The following is an 18495-nucleotide window of genomic DNA, read 5'->3' as shown; positions in this document are numbered from 1 at the left end:
GCGCTTGTCTTCTTCAGGTTTCTGAATTCCAGTATCGCTCCTTCAAAGGCATCTCCCAGAGAGAGAGCTCGGCTCATTAACTCAGGGGCGGTACAAAGCATTTTGTTGGTCTACTCACGGCCCTTACTCGGTCTCCCAAGGAGACAAGTTGAATGTCTACTAAGTCATGCTTTTCTATTACTCATTCCGCCTTTTCTCCCAAGGTGGCGTGTAGGAGGTGTTGTGATCGGGCTCGATAAGAATAGGCCTGGCAGTTTTCTGAGGGATAATACTCATCCCTTAGCGTGTTTCAGTTCCGACCGCGCTGTGACGCGCGGTTTCAACGTGTGAGATGTTTCCCAGACGGACAATGACTCCACACTCGGTGGCCTTCCACATTCATCTCAGCTCCTCCGCAGGCGTCGGGACCCCCGCGGTCCCGCCCCGCCCCGCCCCACTTAGCCAAGCTTTGTCCCTTTACAAGGCTGGTCATCGGGTTGGTTAGGCACTGCTGCTGCCGGCCGACGCCCTGCGGGGGTCACTCGGGAGGGGCCTCTGGGCGCCCTCTTCGCCCGCCCCGCACCCTCGCCGGCTTCACGGCCACCAGGGGGCGCTCCGGCGTCTCCGCAGCTTCTCGCCGCAGCCCCTCTCCGCCTCCCCCTGCGATTGGCCGGCCACCCCGAACTCTGCGGTCCGATTGGCCGCTGCCCGTGTCAGTCGCGGGCGCCGGGGCGGGCCGAGGTGACGCGCGGCTGCCGGGCTCGGGGCGGTGTCCGGCGCCGGCGGCTGCGGGAGGAGCTTCGCGAGGACCGACGCGGGGCGGTCAGACGGCGACGGTCCTGGGAGGCGCCAGCGCGAGTCCGATCTGCTCCCCGCCCGCCGCAGCTGCCATCGCCGGCCCGTCGGCGCGCCCCGGCCTCCCGCGCTCGCGCCCTCCGCCCGCCGCGGCCCTCGATGCGGGGCCGGGCCGCTGCGTGATGGGACTGCGGAGCGGCGTCCTGCGGCTCGCGGCGGCCGCTGCTCACGCGGAGGAGCGTCGGTGCCGGGCCCCCCACACCCCCGCGCGCCGCGGCGCCTGCTGACCCGACCCGCCGGCCGGTGGTCCGCAGCGCGGCTGAGGTAAGGTGGGCGGCGGGCGGCGCGGCGCCGCCGGGCTGGGGAGGGGGCCGCCGCGGGGGAGGGGCGGCCGGGCCGGGGTCCGGGCGGGGTCCGGCGGAGGAAGCGCCGGGCCGGGCGGGGGCCGCGGGCACGGAGGGCGCTGCCCGACTGTGGCCCCGGGCGGGGCAGGGGCGCGGCGCGCCCCGGGCTTGGGTCCAGCGGCCTGCTGGGTCCCCCGCGGTGCCCCGCACCAGCTCCGGTTCCCCTGAGCGGCCAGGCTCCGGCCGTGCCCGGCGGTCAGCAGACCCGCCGCTGTTGGGCCGTTCCCGGGGCGCTCTGCGCACGTTGCAGCGTGTGGCCGCGGCGGTGCTCGGGTTCGCAGCCACCCTTTCTTGCTCCCCCGTCCCCTCTGCCCGTTGTGGCTGGCATCGGGGCTTCGGCTGGGAATGTGGTTGTGCCCTTCTGCCGGAGGACGGTGGGAAAGGGCATCGCGTGGCGGGGGTGGGGGGAGCCGATGGCGCAGGGACTGGAGAGGGGAGCGCGACGGAAAGGGAGGGGGCTTGGTGGCTGCCGGCCAGCTGGGGGAAGGCTGCTGTGGTCGAGGCGTGCGGCAGCCCGGGATTACTCTGGCAGCCATATTGGGAGGATGATCTGACAAATCCTTTAGGAGCCAAGTCCGGTTTCTGGAAGGCACCGAGTGACAGCCCTGGCAGCTCTCAGGGTGACTAGCCGCGCCAGAAGCCAAGCTGTGGGGGTTGGGAGGCTGCTCGAGCAAGCCAGTCATTGTTCAGGCAACACAAAACATTCCCGGCCCTGCAGCCAGAGCTGAACTCCCAGATGACTTTCTTCTCGTTGGTAAATTGCTAAATGAGCTTCCGAGGTAGAGTGACTTCAAGATCCCCTTCTCGTTGGGGTGAAATGCTGTGTTTCGGTATTTCTGTTCGGTGGCCCGTGCTGTGGACACGGGATGCCTGGTGATGCCTCACACGTACAGAGGCAGATGGAGGACCGCTGAAGCCAGGTTGCCCAGTACGGAGGCCTCGAGTTAGTGTATTGCACTGGATGGATAGGTTTTCAAAGTAGCGCAGCGTGCAGAGATGCAGTAAAGTCGGAGTCTTAGGATAGCGGCAGGGGCTGGCGGCAGTAATTCTGAGGACGCGGGTTGTCATCTTTGTGGAATCTCGAGGTAGCTGAAATTAGATTGTCAGCGGATCCCTCGCTCACGTCTCCCTCACTGTCCTCGGCAGCTGTTGTGCCGACGCTGAACATGTTGCCTTGTGTCACAGATGTATCTGAGCCCAAGGAAAGTAAGGTGACTGGATTGGGCTAGCTCTTGAGAAGTGATATCATGGTGGATATTTTATTTAAACGCTGGCATTTTGTCAGCTGAGCTTAGTCATAATAAAATCTTAGCTCGGGTTGCCCTCTGAGAAGTGAGTGATGCCTTCTAGTTGACTTGATGTGGTTGCTGAATTAGGAGGCAGGTGGACTTGGTAATGTCTGCTTTAAGGATGGAATATGTAGATTGCGCACATGTTGGCATCGTAAAGCAGATCTGGAAATGGTTAATAACTGCATTCAGCCTGAGCCTGTAAATCTGTCTCTTGCTACATCCTGGATGTGGACAGGACCTGGAGAGTGGCTTGCCCACCCTCTTTGTGCTCTTTGCTTTCATTCAAACTCCATTTCTTGATAAATTCCTGTAACTTCTTAAGTTGAAGTGCTTAAAAATTTTCAGATAAGGTTTTCTAAGAAAAATCGTAGCACTTTTAAAATTTTTATAATTAAGCTTTCCTTTTAAAACTTGTTTAATGAAAACTGGCTTCAACAGAAGCTGGTGTTTTTTGTGTTACATTAATGTGAGAGAAATACAGAATGTCTGCTTTAAAATTCCATGCCCCAGTTAAGAAATATTTCTAGGTTTAAAATTTTTACTGTTACTCTATTAGTAAAAAGATCTGAAGAGTTGTGGTTGAATATAGTTTCAGCATTTGGTAAAATCAGACCTGATTGTGAATCTGATTTGGAGGCAAGATTTTATGAATCTGTGCAGCTCTGCTCTGATGAATGTTTTTCCAAAATGTGTCCAATTAGGTACAGCTTCTAAGGCTTAGAACAGACTGTTTTTCCTTTTCAAGACCGGATATGAATGCAGTTTTCCTTTTTTCTTTCTTTCCTCTTTCCCATTTGGAATTTGTGCAGGGAATAAACTCCTGAGAAATGTGCCAACAGACTCTCCAAGGTGAAGCTTTCTAGCCCGGTCCCCTGCTCTGGTCTTGTCCTGGGTACAGAGTAAAGGGCAGCAGTGGGCTCCCTGCCTTCTTGTTTGTAAACCCCTTCCCAGGCTGCTAATCACAGCAGGTCTTTTCCATGCATGAGCATCTCTCTTTGGTCTTGTAAACTAATATGGTATAATTTCACAGGGCTCTGAACTGAAAGGTATATAGCTTGTCTGCTTTGTATAGATCTCTTTGAAAGATGGCCTTGTTGGAACAGATATTGGTGAATTTCTGGAGTCCATATAAGAGTGTGTATAAGTATACATAGTTTTGGGGCTGGCCTGGTGGCGCAGTGGTTAAGTTCATATGCTCAGCTTCCGCGGCCTGGGGTTTGCAGGTCAGATCCTGGGCATGAACCTAGCACTGCTTGTCAAGCCATGCTGTGGCGGCATCCCACATAAAATAGAGGAAGATGGGCATAGATGTTAGCTCAGGGCCAAACTTCCTCACAAAAAGAAAAAAACAAAAGCATATAGTCTGGAATGTAGAGAAAGACAAGTAACCAAATAAGTAAAATAAAGATTCAATTAAAAAAAATACATATATACACACACATAGTTCTAGAACTGTTTTTCCATGCCACTCATCCCTGTAGAAGACAAATGAAACACATGTGACTGTGATAGGTGATAGGGAAAACCTGCAAAAGGTGCCTTGGACTTTTCTCTGAGTTGGACTTTTTGCTTAATGGCCCAGTGATTCATGTGTGCTCACTTTTACGACATTCATTACCAGTTAATTGAGAGTGCATATAGAGATGTAGTTCTTTACTCTCAAGGAGCTTATGCTTTGCCATTTATGTATAGATATGCTAAGATAAGGTTAACTTCGGCTCTTTTCTGGTTGTTGGTTTTTTTGTTTTTTTGGTAAGGAAGATTGGCCCTGAGCGAACATCATTGCCAATCTTTCTCTATTCTGTATGTGGGACACTGCCACAGCATGGCTCAATGGATGGTCCATATGTCCATACCCGGGATGTGAACCTGTGAACCCTGGGCTGCTGAAGCAGCGCATGCAAACTTAACCACTATGCCACCAGTCCAGCCCCTCCTTCCTGTTTTAATACAATTTAGTGTACCACCATAGTGGTTTCCGTGATTTTTAGTCAGTCTTTTTCCCCTTTGTATTGCCATATAATACTTACTATCTAATAATTCAATTGGTACTTTTATGATTGTTTTGTGGTTATTTGTAGATATTTTTAATCACAAGATTATAAATGTCTGATGGATTTTAAAATATTTTTTGTTTAATATCATATTCTTTACACCAAAGCTTATCATTTAACTATACCATCTTTTAGCGTTGTTCTGTTTGATGATTTTGATACTTGGCTTAGTTCTCCTTTCCATCCAGATTTCTGACATCATCCTGGTGGATGTCAATGACTGTAAACAAGAACAACGATGATAAAATAGTGTGCTTATATTGAGCTCTGTGTCAGGCTCTTTTCTAAGCAGTTTACATTTATTCACTAATTTAATCCTTATGAGAACCTTATAACAGCAATCCTTATAAAACAGATACTATTATCTCCATTTTATAGATGAAGAAACTGAGACAGAGGCTGAGTGACTTCCCCGAGGTCACTAGAAGTAGTAAAGTAATCACTCTGCTGAACTTCCTTTGTAACAGCCCTTACCCCTAAAATTCTTTGACTTCAGCTCAAGTAAATGTTGGCTTTATTCTGTTTTGGTAACTCAGTATTGTGGCCACAGCTAACATGTCATCACCTTCAGATCTATCTTCAAATCTCAAATTCACCTTCAGATCTTTTTTTTTTAAGGACTTTATTTATTTATTTATTTATTTATTTATTTATTTAATTTTTTTTGAGGAAGACTAGCCCTGAGCTAACATCTGCTGCCAATCCTTCACTTTTTTTTTTTTTTTTGGTGAGGAAGATTGGCCCTGAGCTAACATCTGTGCCCGTCTTCCTCTATTTTATGTGGGCATGCCTACCACATCATGGCTTGACAAGCCGTGTGTAGGTCCGCACCTGGGATCTGAACTGGTGAACCTTGGGCTGCTGAAGTGGAATGTGCGAACTTAACCACTGTGCCACGGGGCCGACCCCAACCCTCAGCTATTTTCTTACTAGCATTTGCAGTTTTTTTTTTTTTTTTTTTGAGGAAGTTTAGCCCTGAGCTAACTGCTGCCAATCCTCCTCTTTTTGCTGAGAAAGACGGGCCCTGAGCTAACATCCATGCCCATCTTCCTCTACTTTATATATGGGATGCCCACCACAGTGTGGCTTTTGCCAAGCTGTGCCATGACTGCTCCTGGGATCCAAACTGGCGAACCCTGGGCCGCTGAGAAGCGCAATGTGCGAACTTAACTGCTTTGCCACTGGACCAGCCCTGCGTTTGCAGTTTTTAATTCTTTCTTTTTTGGCAAAACCCACTATGCAGATGCCAGCCTTCCATCATTCCTGCCATCCATACCCTCTATTTTTACTTTCTGTCCTGGATAAACCTCGCATAGTGCTGGGGATTAGTGCCACAATTAACGTGTGGTCTTAGGTCTCCCCTGAGTCTGTCTTTGGTGTCTGTTGAAACGATTCTGCTCAGTTTCCTCCCCCGTTCTCCACCGTGGCTTTTCTAAAATCATGACCACTTTACTCAAGCCTCCCTCTGCCCCAGCTTGGCATTAAACCTTACCTACTGCCTCACAGGAAAAAAAGGCATGAGCTCCCTCAGCTTCCTCTTCCTCTGCTTACAGACTTCTCTGCCTTGCTTCTTACCCTCTTTCCTCCAGTCTTAGAGTAAAGGTTGCTCTCCTTGACTTCAGCTAATCCCTTGGCCTGTGTTCTGGAGATCACTGCCTTCTTTACGGACTTACTGTATTGGTTATTCCCCTTTTCCCCTTTCACTGACTGTTTCCCCACAGTTCCCTGAATACACCAGGCACTGTCCCACCTGAGGGCCTTTGCTCTGACTTACTCTTCTGCTTGGAACACTTCCCCTGAAATCTGCCTGGCTAACTCCTTCACCGCCTTCAAGTCTTTGCTTAACCCTCCCCACCTCAGCAGGCCTGCCCTGACCTCCTGCACCTGCCCAGCCCTCCTCCCCACCGCACTCCGGAGCCCCCTGACTTTGCTGTACTTTCCCTTCCTCATAAAGGTTGTTAACACCTAACATTCTGTATAACTTACTTATTATTTTAATGCCCTCATTCCCCCTACCAAAATGTAAGCTCCTCCGTGGCGGAGTTGTTTATCTTTTTTGTTCCCTGATTTATCCCAGACTCCTGGAACTGCCTGTCGCATCACAGGCACCTAATAAACAGCTGCTGAATAAAGTATAGAAACATGCAAGTCTTTTCTATTAGAAACAAGGGATGGGGGGAGAGGAAAATCCCTCCATTCCTGTTCCCTCCGAGCTGTCTCTCTTGCCCCTCACAGCTAGGTTCTGCCGCGAGGATACTTGGTTGCATTTGCACGTCCTTGCTTCCTAATTACTCCCCACCCCGCCAAACTGGCTTCGGTGACCCTCACTTCACTGACTCCTCTTGCTTTGGTTTCCAGCCCTTTATTGCTGAAGCCTCGGGGCTGGTTTCACACCTTTGCAGTATTGAAAGTATTGCTCACTTCACTCCTGCCTTCATTGAACATTTGTCTGCTTCTGTTTTGGTGGGGCTGGCTTCAGTCTCTTAGGCCTCCTGCTTTTCTGGCCACTGAGACAGCCATCAAATTCATTCAACACAGATTTTTGTATAACTTTTAGAAGCTTACTTTGTTTTTAGGAACTAAAATTTTGACTACATATTCACAATGTTGAAATAAATAGCAGAATAGGCTATTACAGGGAAGTTTTATTTATTTATAATTTGTACCACTTACTGCTTCTAAAGCCACCCCTGGTGTTCTAGTGGTTAGGATTCAGCGCTCTCACTGCTGTGGCCTGTGTTTGTTTCTTGATCAGGGAACTATACCACTCATCTGTCAGTTGTCATACTGTGATAACTGTGTGTTGCCGTGATGCTGAAAGCTATGCCACTGGTGTTTCAAATACCAGCAGGGTCATCCATGGTGGACAGGTTTCTGCAGAGCTTCTAGACTAAGACTCAGAAGAAGGATCTGGCCACCCACTTCCAAAAAATTGGTCATGAAAACTCTATGAAGAGCAGCAAAGTGTTATCTGATGGAGCGCCAAAATGTGAAAGGATGGCACAAAAAGGCTGGGCAGGGTTCCACTCTGCTGTACACAGGGTTGCTAGGAGTTGGAATTGACTTGATGGCACTAACAACAAAAACCGCTTCTAAAAAGGATTTGAACAGTTTACTACAAATACCATATATACACTGAGACTGTTAAAATATAGATAAGAGGGGCCGGCCTGGTGGCGTAGTGGTGAAGTTCACGTGCTCTGCTTGGTGGCCCAGAGTTTGCAGATTTGGATCCTGGGTGCAGACCTGCACACCACTCATCAAGCCATGCTGTGGCAGCATCCCACCTACAAAGTAGAGGAAGATTGGCACAGATGTTAGCTCAGGGCCAATCTTCCTCACTGAAAACAATTTGTATATATATATGTGTGTGTGTGTGTGTGTGTATATATATATATATATATGGGTAAGAAACAAAAATTTTTGTAAAAGGAGAAAAAATAAATATACAAATTGCAGCAATTTATATAATGTGGTTATTGTAATTTAGTTTTGAAACTTTTGGAAGTCAAGGTAAAAAGGGAAAGATAAATTATACAATTTTCTTTCTAGTACAAGAAAGCCTACTGGTTCGTCAACAGAGACTTTTTTTCTCTCTGGTAATAAATTCTAAAGAAATTCTAAGAGAAAAGTGTTACCAACATCGTGGTACAAGGACATACGTACTAAATCTTTTCAACGAAAGGATGAACTGTTCTTCAAAGATGTTTTTAAAAAAAGTAATCGACTTGCTTTCCAAACTGAGAATAAAACCTTAAAATGTAACTAAAGTCTTTTCTATGAAGAATATGACTAATGTGGTTCGGGTGTTTGACTTTATATGAAGATAAAGCTGAGTATCCCAGGAGAAAACTCATTATTTAACCCTGGTGAGAGCCTGGAATACTTGTGCTCTGTGTTGTCATCTAAATTAAAACATACCTTTTAAACTTTGGGTACCGGTTTATCATGTGGCAAAGTTGACACATTGTTGACACATGGAAAAGGGTGACCTGCATTCTTGCCCAGATACTGAGCTACCGCCCAGGCAAGTAGCTGCAAAGGTTGCAGAAAGAAAGAAGCTTGAGTTAACCTCTGAAACGTAATGTTTCTACACCATAGCTGAACTGAGTTCATTTTGGCCTGGACGATTCCAGGAGTAGGTGTGGTCATCCACTTTGACAATGCAAGAACTTCAGTGGAATGTTGGGATTTGAGTGGCAGAGTTCCCAGTGGGTCTGCCAAAATAAAATTATAGGATGTAGCTTCAGATGTTAGAATGAATTGACTTACTAGATAGAGTTTAGTATTAACCATCCAAACTTTTAAAGAAAAGAAAAAATGAAAAAAATCTTTTTCAATTAGAATAGTTCGTTTTAAGCCCTAGGCCATAGGAGCTGTTGTTTCTTGATGTACCTCTTGGTTTGTGGGAGTAAAATCTGTTGCCAGTGAAAAGGAGGATTCTTGACTTCTTAATTGCAGTGGCAGGAGGACACGTGTCTAATAAATCTAAAAATTGTATCAGGTTATTTTAAATAGTAGTTAAAAGAAAACAGTTGGGGAGCCTGACTGAGCTAGTTTATAGTTTAGCCCTATTTGAGACTGAAAATCTGATCTGTCAGGAGACTCCTCCTGAGCAGTCTGATTTTTGGTATTGGGTTAGAATTCAGAAGGAAGATTTTCTAACGTGATCCATTTTGAGATTTCACTGCTTGGCTCATGGCTGATTTTTATCCATAGAATCAAAGAGCAAGAATAGACAGGTAATTCATACACACACAAAAATAAAATTCTTACTCTTTTTTGGGCCATTTTATCAGTATAACCATGGTCACTGACAAATATTGGGTCCTGAAACCTGTTTAGTGCTCACGGAACGTATTGGACTGAGAGATGCAAAATTTATAATAACAAGGGAATTTTCATAGCATCTCAAAATGGGCTCACTAGTTACAAATATTTACTTTTGGGTACCCACTCATTCTTTAAGTTATAATTCATTCTTTAGAATGTAATTCAGTGGAAAAGATGATCTTTTAAATAGCATGCTTGTTGATATTGTAAATTTGCTGCTGTGTTGCAAATTGTGTGAATATTGAATTTAAAAGACTGAATTTTTTGGTTAAATTCTATTTTCAATTGTGACAGACATGTACTGAATAAAGTATTGATATGTGAGAGTTAAGTGAACTAATTGCAACATAAGACAGACTGAACTAAGGAGAAAAATGAGGAATCAACACATTTTGGTATGACTTTTGGCTCAGAAAGAGGGACATTAAGGAATGGATGACTTAATGCTTCCTGTCTTATGGTGACATTTGACCTTGTCCTCAAAAGATATGTACTTGCAAATAGGTTGAGAAGGGAGATTGAGCTTCCAGGGGTCGTGTGTTCGGTGAGGACGCTTGGTGGAGAAGAAGGCTTAAGGTTGGCAGTAGAACAGAGATGAGGGACAGAGGTCGGACCGTGGAGGCCCTTGAATTTTAGGTTATGTTCTGAGGGATGGAAGCCAGTTGAAAGTTTTTAAGGAGAGGGAGTGACATGAACTGACCTCTGTTTTAGGAATATAATTCTGGCTGTTTTCTGTAGAAAAGAGATAATACAAAAACAAACCAACCAAAAAACTAGTCTTATTTTGTTCTTGTTGATTCACTTTGCTGAAAGGTCAGTTTGAAAATTAGCCGTCTTCTTAGGCTCCTAATAATGCAGGGTACTTCTGAGGGCAAGTGAGAATTGCATAAGATCCAAGTTAAGCATTTGGGCAAAAATTTAGAAAAATTCAAATGAATGAGACCTGAATGTTTTATTGTCCCTTTATTGTTAGTGAATGAGTCTGGAATTTTTGCTCCATTCCGCTTTCCTAATGCTTCTAATTCTATGTCATAAGGGAGGAAAACTGGTCAGAGGAACAGTCTAAAACTGAGGCTGTGTAAGTGATTTAGAGTATGTATGGTTGCCTTTCCTACCTACCTTTCTTCCTTTGCGTTTTCAAAACTTGGAAAATGTATTTTTATAAAAGCTGATTATAAGAAGTATTGTTTTCCTTTAACGTCTTAAAAATATTCTGTAATTATTGTTTCTCACTGGAGTTTAAATTTGATTTCAGATTTATATAATTGGTAATATTTTTAAACAATCAGGAAGTTTTGAACCTGTAATTCTTTGATGGGCGTCTGTTATAAGAGAGATATTGTTTATAGTAGTAGGAAAGTAACAGAGTAACACTTTCTGTAGTCCACTTAGTTTCCTATTACTGTGTAAAATTTTAACTCATTTGTGAAGAGGATTGCAATTTTACCACAGGACAGTTAAGTCAGAAAATATATATATTTAGATTCAGGTTGTTTTGGGAAAGTAATTTTAAAATGTATATATCACCTCCAGAAAAGAATGACTGTTAGCTTTTTTAATTAGGAAGGAATTTGAAATTAATTTTATCCTTTTTTCTTTTGATCAAATGACCTGTCTCTATTTTGGAACAGCTTATGTTTTTATTAATGCTATTCAAACATCAGTTTGTTGACATACAGTAGCTAGGAATTCAACCAAAATATTTCATCTACTGTATCCAAGATCCTCTGATGGAGGGAATTAGAAACATGACTAAGATTGTGTTCTTGTCCTCAAGGAACTTAAAATCTACAGCAGAGATAAAAAAAAGCAAATAACTTATTCTGCCCAAGGTAAGGTCAGGGAATTGAAAAGTATTAAACGGAGAAGCATTTCCATTTGGTTTGGGAGATGAGGAGACTCTATGAAGGCATTATTATTTTTTCCTCCTTTATTTATTTATTTATTTTTGCTTGAGGAAGATTGTCCCTGAGCTAACATCTGTGCCAGTCGTCCTCTATTTTGTATGTGGGACACCTCCACAGCATGGCTTGGTGAGCAGTGTGTAGGTCCATACCCAGGATCTGAACCTGCAAATCCTGGGCCTCCAAAGCAGTGTATGTGAACTTAATCACTATGCCATTGGGCCGGCCCCTCCTTTTTAAAATTTAACTTAATTTAATGGTTTTTATCGAGGTAACATTGGTTTATAACATTATATAAATTTCAGGTGTACATCATTATATTTCGATTTCTGTGTAGATTACATCATGTTCACCACCCAAAGACTAATTACCATCCATTACCATACATATGTGCCAATCACCCCTTTCGCCCTCCTCTTCCCCTCTTCCCACCAATCTAGTCTCTGTCTCTATATGTCTGTTTGTTTTTGTTTTTATCTTCTATTTATGAGTCAGATAATACAGTATTTGAATTTCTCCCTCTGACTTACTTCACTTACCATAATGCCCTCAAGGTCCATCCATGTTCTGGCAAATGGCAAGATTTCATCATTTTTTATTGCTGAGTAGTATTCCATCGTGTGTATATATCATAGCTTCTTTATCCATTTGTCCCTTGATGAGCACGTAGGCTGCTTCAAAGTCTTGGCTATTGTGAATAGTGACACAGTGAACATAGGGGTGCATATATCTTTATGCATTTTTATTTTCATGTTCTTTGGATAAATACCCAGCAGTGGAGTAACTGGATTGCATGTTAGTTCTATTCTTAATTTTTTGAGGAATCTCCTTACTGTTTTCTATAGTGTTTGCACCAGTTTGCACTGCTACCAGCAGTGTATGAGAGTTCCTTTTTCTCCACGTCCTTTCCAACACTTGTTTCTTGTTTTGTTAATTATAGCCATTCTGTCTAGGGTGAGGTGATATCTCATTGCAGGTTTTTTTTTGCAGAGGAAAATTTTTTTTTGCCCTGACCTAACATCAGTTGCCAATTTCCTTCTCTTTTTGCTTGAGTGACATTTGTGCCAGTCTTCCTTCATTTTATATGTGGGTCGCCACCACAGCATGGCTGACAAGTGGTGTAGATCCGTCCCTGGGATCTGAACCTGCGAACCTGGGCCACCAAAGCAGAGCCCACTGAACTTAAACCACTACGGCATGGAACTGACCCCTCACTGTAGTTTTTATTTGCGTTTCCTAATAATTAGTGATGCAGAACATCTTTTCATGTGCCTGTTGGCCATCTGTATATTTTCTTTGGAAAAATGTCTGTTCAGATCTTCTGCCCATTTTTTAATTGGGTTGTTTGTTTTGTTGTTGTTGAAATGTATGAGTTCTTTATGTATATAAAAGGCTTCGGGGTGTAGCTCAGGGGTAGAGCACTTGACTGAAGTCTTTAGAGATGGGTAGCCTATGAAAAGTTCTGGAAGAATAAGTTGAATTTTGAGAACAGGAGAGGAGGAAGGGCACAGTGGGTAGAGGGAACATTGGAGAAAAGACACAGGGCCAGAAATGCTTTCGGGAAGCCCTGTGGTGGGTGGTTAAGGAATGTAGATGGAAGGCATGTTTTGTGGGCTTGTAAAAATAGGTGGTTTATGTTGCAGAACACATTGAAGGCCAGTGTGGGGAGTTCAGACATTATTTGGTAGACAGCAGAGAAACTTTGAGGATTTTTAAGTTGACAGTGGTGTGAACGGACCCGTGCTTCAGGAAGATGAATCTGGCAGTATTGTGTAGTATGGTTGGAGGAGGAGGAAGAAAGAGAAAGTGATTAAGAAGGTTAACAGCATTGAGTGAGAAGTATTGAAGGCCTAAAAGGGATGTTGGTGATAGAAATGGGAAGAGAGATTTTATAGGTAGAAGCAGCCGTGTGATTTGGCAGTTGATTAGATGGATAGAGGAAGCAAGCTTTTTGGCTTTTGTGGGAACAGGGGAATGGTGAGAACATTGAAAGAAATAGAAAAGAGGCAGAAGAGCTGGTGTTGTTTGGGAGAGGTGGGGAGAGATTTGGCTTTGGTTGTGTTAGGTTGAATGAAATGCTCACAGGATAACTAGGTAGAGGAGTCAGTCTATTGAAAAGTGTGTGTGGGGGGGACGTTAGATACTAGACATGATAATGTTTTGGTTCCTAGTTACAAATGCATACTACTTAATATCTAAAACCCAGCAAGAAGGTTTCAGCCTTTCTTGTCTGTTTTTAGGTCAGTCAGCAGCATTCAACTCTTTATGGGGCCTGAATAGAACACAAAAGAAGAGAGTTTTGTTTTTTTAAATTTAAATAGCTATAATGCTTAATAATTGTCTAAATTTTGGCAAGCTTGTTTGTTGTATCTTCCCCTAACAAATTCCTTAATATCATCTGATGCCCAGTCCATGTTCAGACTTACCTGATTATCTAAAAAATGTCTTTTTACAGATTTTCTTGATTAAAAAATCATTGCTTTTAGTTGGTAACTAACACAAGTCTCTTTTATTACCCCCTCCCCAATTTATGCTATTTATTTGAAGAAACTGGGTCACTTGACGTGTAGATTTTTTCATATTCTGGGTTTGGCTGATTGCATCTTTTAGGTGTCATTTAAATTGTTTCTTTGCTCCCTCTATGTCCTGTAAACTGACGGTTAGCTTTGAGGTTTGATTCTATTCCGTTTTTTTAAGGTGGTAGGATAAGAATACTTACTAGGTGGTACTGTGTGTTTCCCGTTGGAGCGCATCAGGAGGCACAGACCACCTACATGTCCCATTTTTAGTAAGTTAAGATTGGTCATATTTGGGCCAGATGTTGTCAGCCTAATCCATACAATATAATGTTCTCACATCAACCAACCTGTTGTCTAAGGCTTTTTTAGTAGCTAGTGATGATTGTTGCAGAGAACCTTTATATCAGTTGGATTGGAAAATGGTGACGTGCTAATTCTGTCGTTTCTTCTACATTTGTTAGCTGGAATTTTTCTGTAAAGAAGACCTTGTCCTACTTGACTATTTGGCTATCCTGGAATATAGTTTACACAGGATATAGAAACTGGATGTATGGTCAATTCTTTTGTTTTATTTGCCAGTTTTCAGAATAATGAGGTTTTTAAAAGTATCATTATGAACTCATGACTTTATGTATTTGACATTTTTCAGTCCATTTGCAGTCTGTCTGTGTGTATTTTTATGCTCTAATTATCTCATCTTTGGCCAGTGGGAATCCCTTTAAGCTGGCACATGTGTCCTTTTGCCATGACCCCATTCATCTTTGATAGGTTTCTTGCTTGTAGTCACACTAAAATGTCCCAGGATCGTCTTGAAATTTCTTGCCCAGACTTGGAATTTTTTCAGGGAGCTCAACTTCAAAGAGATTTTTGAGAGGAAAAGATTTTCACTTTGGGAAGCTATTAAAGAATAATACAAGAGAGGATGCAGTCATGTAAAATGATAGCGATATTCTCATAATGAGTTGGGGGCTTATAAGTACTGTAGGAAATACCAGTGATTCTTGGGATGTTTGAGTAGTCATTTTGAAAGAGGTAAGACTGGAACTGGGCCATCAAATAGAAGAGAAAATAAAAATTCGTATACCCATTGTAGGGGCGAAATTGTTAGGAGATGTGAAAGAACATGTGTGTGGGCTAGTGAAGGAGCTTGACTAGAACACAGAACTTGACTTTGGTCTTGATCTTGTGAACACTGGAGAATAAGAGAAGATTCTTGAGTCTGGAAGTGAAGTTGAAAGTAAAGCTTTAGAAAAGTTAATATTGTAGCAGGGTTAAGCAGTTGCATAAAGCAGGGTTCTCAGCTGGAGATTTGCAGCATAATCTTTTGAAAATGGAGAAAAGAAACCCATACCTGGGGTCTGTCTTAAAACCATTAAATACCAGGCTTGGGGAGTCTAGGCTCATTTGCTTTTCAAAAGACCCCTGTGTGATTCTCTTTTGTGGAACCATATTTAAGGCCTATTGGATTAAAACTAAAAGCTCAAAGATCAGTTCCACTATTCCAAGTATGCTAGGCATGAGGTAGTAAGGACAAGGATAGGGTAATGGCAATGGGAATAAGAAGAAGGAAGGGATAGAAAAATGCAAATTTATGTTTCAAAAGTTTTCCTATGGTATTTCATTAATAGTGTTAAAACTAATAAAAGGATTCAAAGAGAAAAACAAAGATGACACCAAGATTTAAGGTATAGGACCACATAGAAGGGAAGATTGGTGGAGGTTGCTGGTTTCGGGTAGAAGATAATGGGACATGTTGAATGTTGAGATGTTGGCTGTATATCAAAGTGAACTCTGGGAGGTTGAAATATCTTCTGTTTCTTGCTTTTTCTGAATGCTTCATTCGCTCTCTTTTGGCAGAGTACTCAACTAGTGACTATATGTAATGCTATATTGATTGGGAGCGTTAATAACTAAGCTTAGATTTGATAAATGTGTTCACAATAAATGTTTGATATATTTAAAAAAGAACAATCTGTTTAATATAAAATGAAATGGAAAACAGACTGGAAAAAACACTGCAGCAAATATAAAAAGATTAGTATGAATAAATACTGTAATCATTTGAAACAAAAACAAAAATAGTCCATAAACCAGGCACAGAACTTGAACAGATAATTGTCACAACTGGGAAATATAATTCATTAATTCATCCCTTCAACAAACATGTACTGAGCTCTTTCTTCAGGTACTGTTCTAAGTGCTAGCAGACAAGATTTCTGAGCATCCTCTTGTTGGTGTGAGAGACCAAAATTTCAAACAGTGATAGTGCTGTTAAGAAACTAAAACAGGGTAATGAGGTAGAGAGTGGCTTTTTGGTTTTTATTTGGTTTGTTTTATTTATTTATTTTTGCCTTTTCCTATGGAAAGCATTAGTAGTTATGTAGCTGGAGATCAGCATTCCTCATCTCTACTTAATTGTGTGGAAAAAGATTGGTCAGATTTAAGTTCTGCTGGGGTACCCTGGTAATTGGATTCTAAGTATTCTTCTTTCTTAGTTTTTTCTTTTGTTTCGTTCTTCTTGAAGATGTTTATGTAATGCATAGAGTACAGATTGAGATTTGTTGTTTCTTGTGGAAATTACTTATGTGGGTTCTTTTCACAGAATAGTGTTTGTTTTGTTCTGTTGGGAAGGAATCTATTCCTCTGAAAAATGTTCACATTTTTTCCTGTGCCTTCATTCAGTAGTGAAATGTAGTGATTTGATTCTGCCATGAGTTAGGGGCACATCAGAGGATAGAAGCTGAGTCTCTTGGAACCTTCTCTGCTTGTTGTACAGGATGGTTTTGAGGGTCATATGAGATACACGTGAAAGGAGTTATCAATATTAAAGGAATCCCTGGATGCTTAGAAGTTAAAGGAGCTAGCTAGAGCTTGTCTTTGTCCTTTGCTGTTGAATTATATATCACGTAACTGAATGTTTCAAGCTGTAATTAAAGTATAGAAAGTTTAGTGCCTTTCTTCAAAGAAAGATAATGTCACAGTAGTAAGTCGTTTTGCAGATAGGAAGTTGCTTGTGTAAGAACTCTAACAAATAAACATTTTGTGTTTTTCATGTATTACTGAAGATCGATTGGGAAAAACAGCAAGAAAGACACGTTAATTTGCAGAGATATTTTTATGATTAAGTTTAGGGACTTTTTAGGGATGATAAAGAGATAATGGAATAGGAAAACAAATTTCAGTCTTTAACTTCTGTTTGATAATTTACTGTTGAGAATATAAGATTTATAGGGAAGAAAAGGGATGAGGTTTTTAGAAATGGAAACAGAAATAGTACTAAGATAGAAGATAATAGCTCTTAGCTCAAGTTAGCCCGTGCATTCTTTAATTCTGACTACCTTGTATGGAATTTTTTCTTTTTAAAGGAAACTTGAACGTAACTTAAAAAGAAGTTTTGATTCTTTATTTCTGGACTACGTATATATAGCAAGACCATCAGAATGTCGGGAGCCTCAGTGAAGGTGGCTGTTCGCGTGCGGCCCTTCAATTCTCGAGAGACCAGCAAAGAGTCCAGGTGCATCATTCAGATGCAGGGCAACTCAACCAGTGAGTACATGTTGTTTTGTATCAGTTATACTCAGCTTCCATCCTTCCTTTTCCTTCTGCTGTGATCAGAATAAATGAACATCTGGACAGAATGATCCATTGAATGTTTTCCCCCTGTGATATTTGCTGTAGCATGTTTAAATATGGACTGTTTTTTGTTCTTTACAATTGAGAAATCCCTGGAGAACTGAACTAATTTATGTAGTGTTAAGTTGAAATCTTAATGATAAATACTAAAGGTGTAAGCAGTGATTTTTAGTAAATGATGACATGAAATATGCCTTTTGAGGCTCCAGGATGATTTTTCTTTCTTGATTTTAAATAGCACTCGAGGTTGCCAAGATGGTCTTAAAACTTACTCTGCTCCCTGACAGTGATTCTTTGAGGTGAACAACAGATGTAGCTATAATAGATAGTAAACTTACTCTGCTCCCTGACAGTGATTCTTTGAGGTGAACAACAGATGTAGCTATAATAGATAGTAAACTTATAAATTATTACTAAAATTAGCAGTCCTAATGGTTTCCTAGCTTGTTTCTCTATATAATTACTTAGGTGAAAAATGACTTAAGCTGGTTTCTTTTGTATTTGCATGAATAATTACTTGAAATTGATCTGTAGGCAAATTAGTACTTAAAATAGTGGTAAGTTCTACCATTTTGAAACCTGTAACTTTGTGATAAAACGGAATCATCGTTCTTTCAGACACAAGTTAATGCCGAATTGTTGGGGAAACCATTCTGATCTCATCTATTTATGGGCCATTTGCCAGTGTTCTGTGTAGAGGATTCTACCAGTGGGAAATAAAATTATATATTTCTATATGAAAGATGCACAATGTGATGTTTTGATATATGTATACATTGTGAAATAATTACTACAATCACACTAATTAACAGATTCATCACCTCTCATGGTTACCGTTTTTGTTTTGTGGTAAGAACACTTGAGATCTACTCTCTGAGCAAATTTTAAGTATACGTTATTATTAACTATAGTCACCATGCTGCACGTCAGGTCTCCAGAACTTACTCGTCTGATAACTGAAAGTTTGTACCCTTTGATCAATATCTTCCCTCCTCCCCCACCCCCCAGCCTCTGGTAACCACCATTCTTTTCTCTGTTAATATGAGCTCGACTGTTTTTTCAGATTCCTCATGTACAACTTT

General features: G+C 42.1%; 1 protein-coding gene across 33 annotated transcripts in view; it reads left to right on the top strand.

Annotated features, from left to right (window-relative positions):
* The first annotated feature begins 704 nt into the window (after positions 1-704).
* Positions 705-18495, top strand: part of KIF1B (kinesin family member 1B) — a 134908-nt gene continuing 117117 nt past the window's right edge. For 12 of the 33 annotated variants that reach the window (XM_070610854.1, XM_070610849.1, XM_070610840.1 and 9 more), the window contains exons 1-2: positions 734-1098; positions 17146-17326. In XM_070610854.1, the coding sequence (XP_070466955.1) occupies positions 17221-17326 (106 nt within the window). In that variant the 5' untranslated portion in view covers positions 734-1098; positions 17146-17220. Of the gene's footprint in view, positions 1099-1305; positions 1553-10375; positions 10436-17145; positions 17327-18495 lie in introns of those variants that run through there. The other 21 variants (XM_070610850.1, XM_070610847.1, XM_070610834.1 and 18 more) reach the window with 8 other exon arrangements.

Source organism: Equus przewalskii, chromosome 2 (assembly GCF_037783145.1).
Source record: "Equus przewalskii isolate Varuska chromosome 2, EquPr2, whole genome shotgun sequence".
In the NCBI taxonomy this organism is placed as follows: Eukaryota; Metazoa; Chordata; class Mammalia; order Perissodactyla; family Equidae; genus Equus; species Equus przewalskii.
Note: the sequence above shows the minus strand (reverse complement) of the source record. Positions and strands in the feature narration are given on the sequence as shown.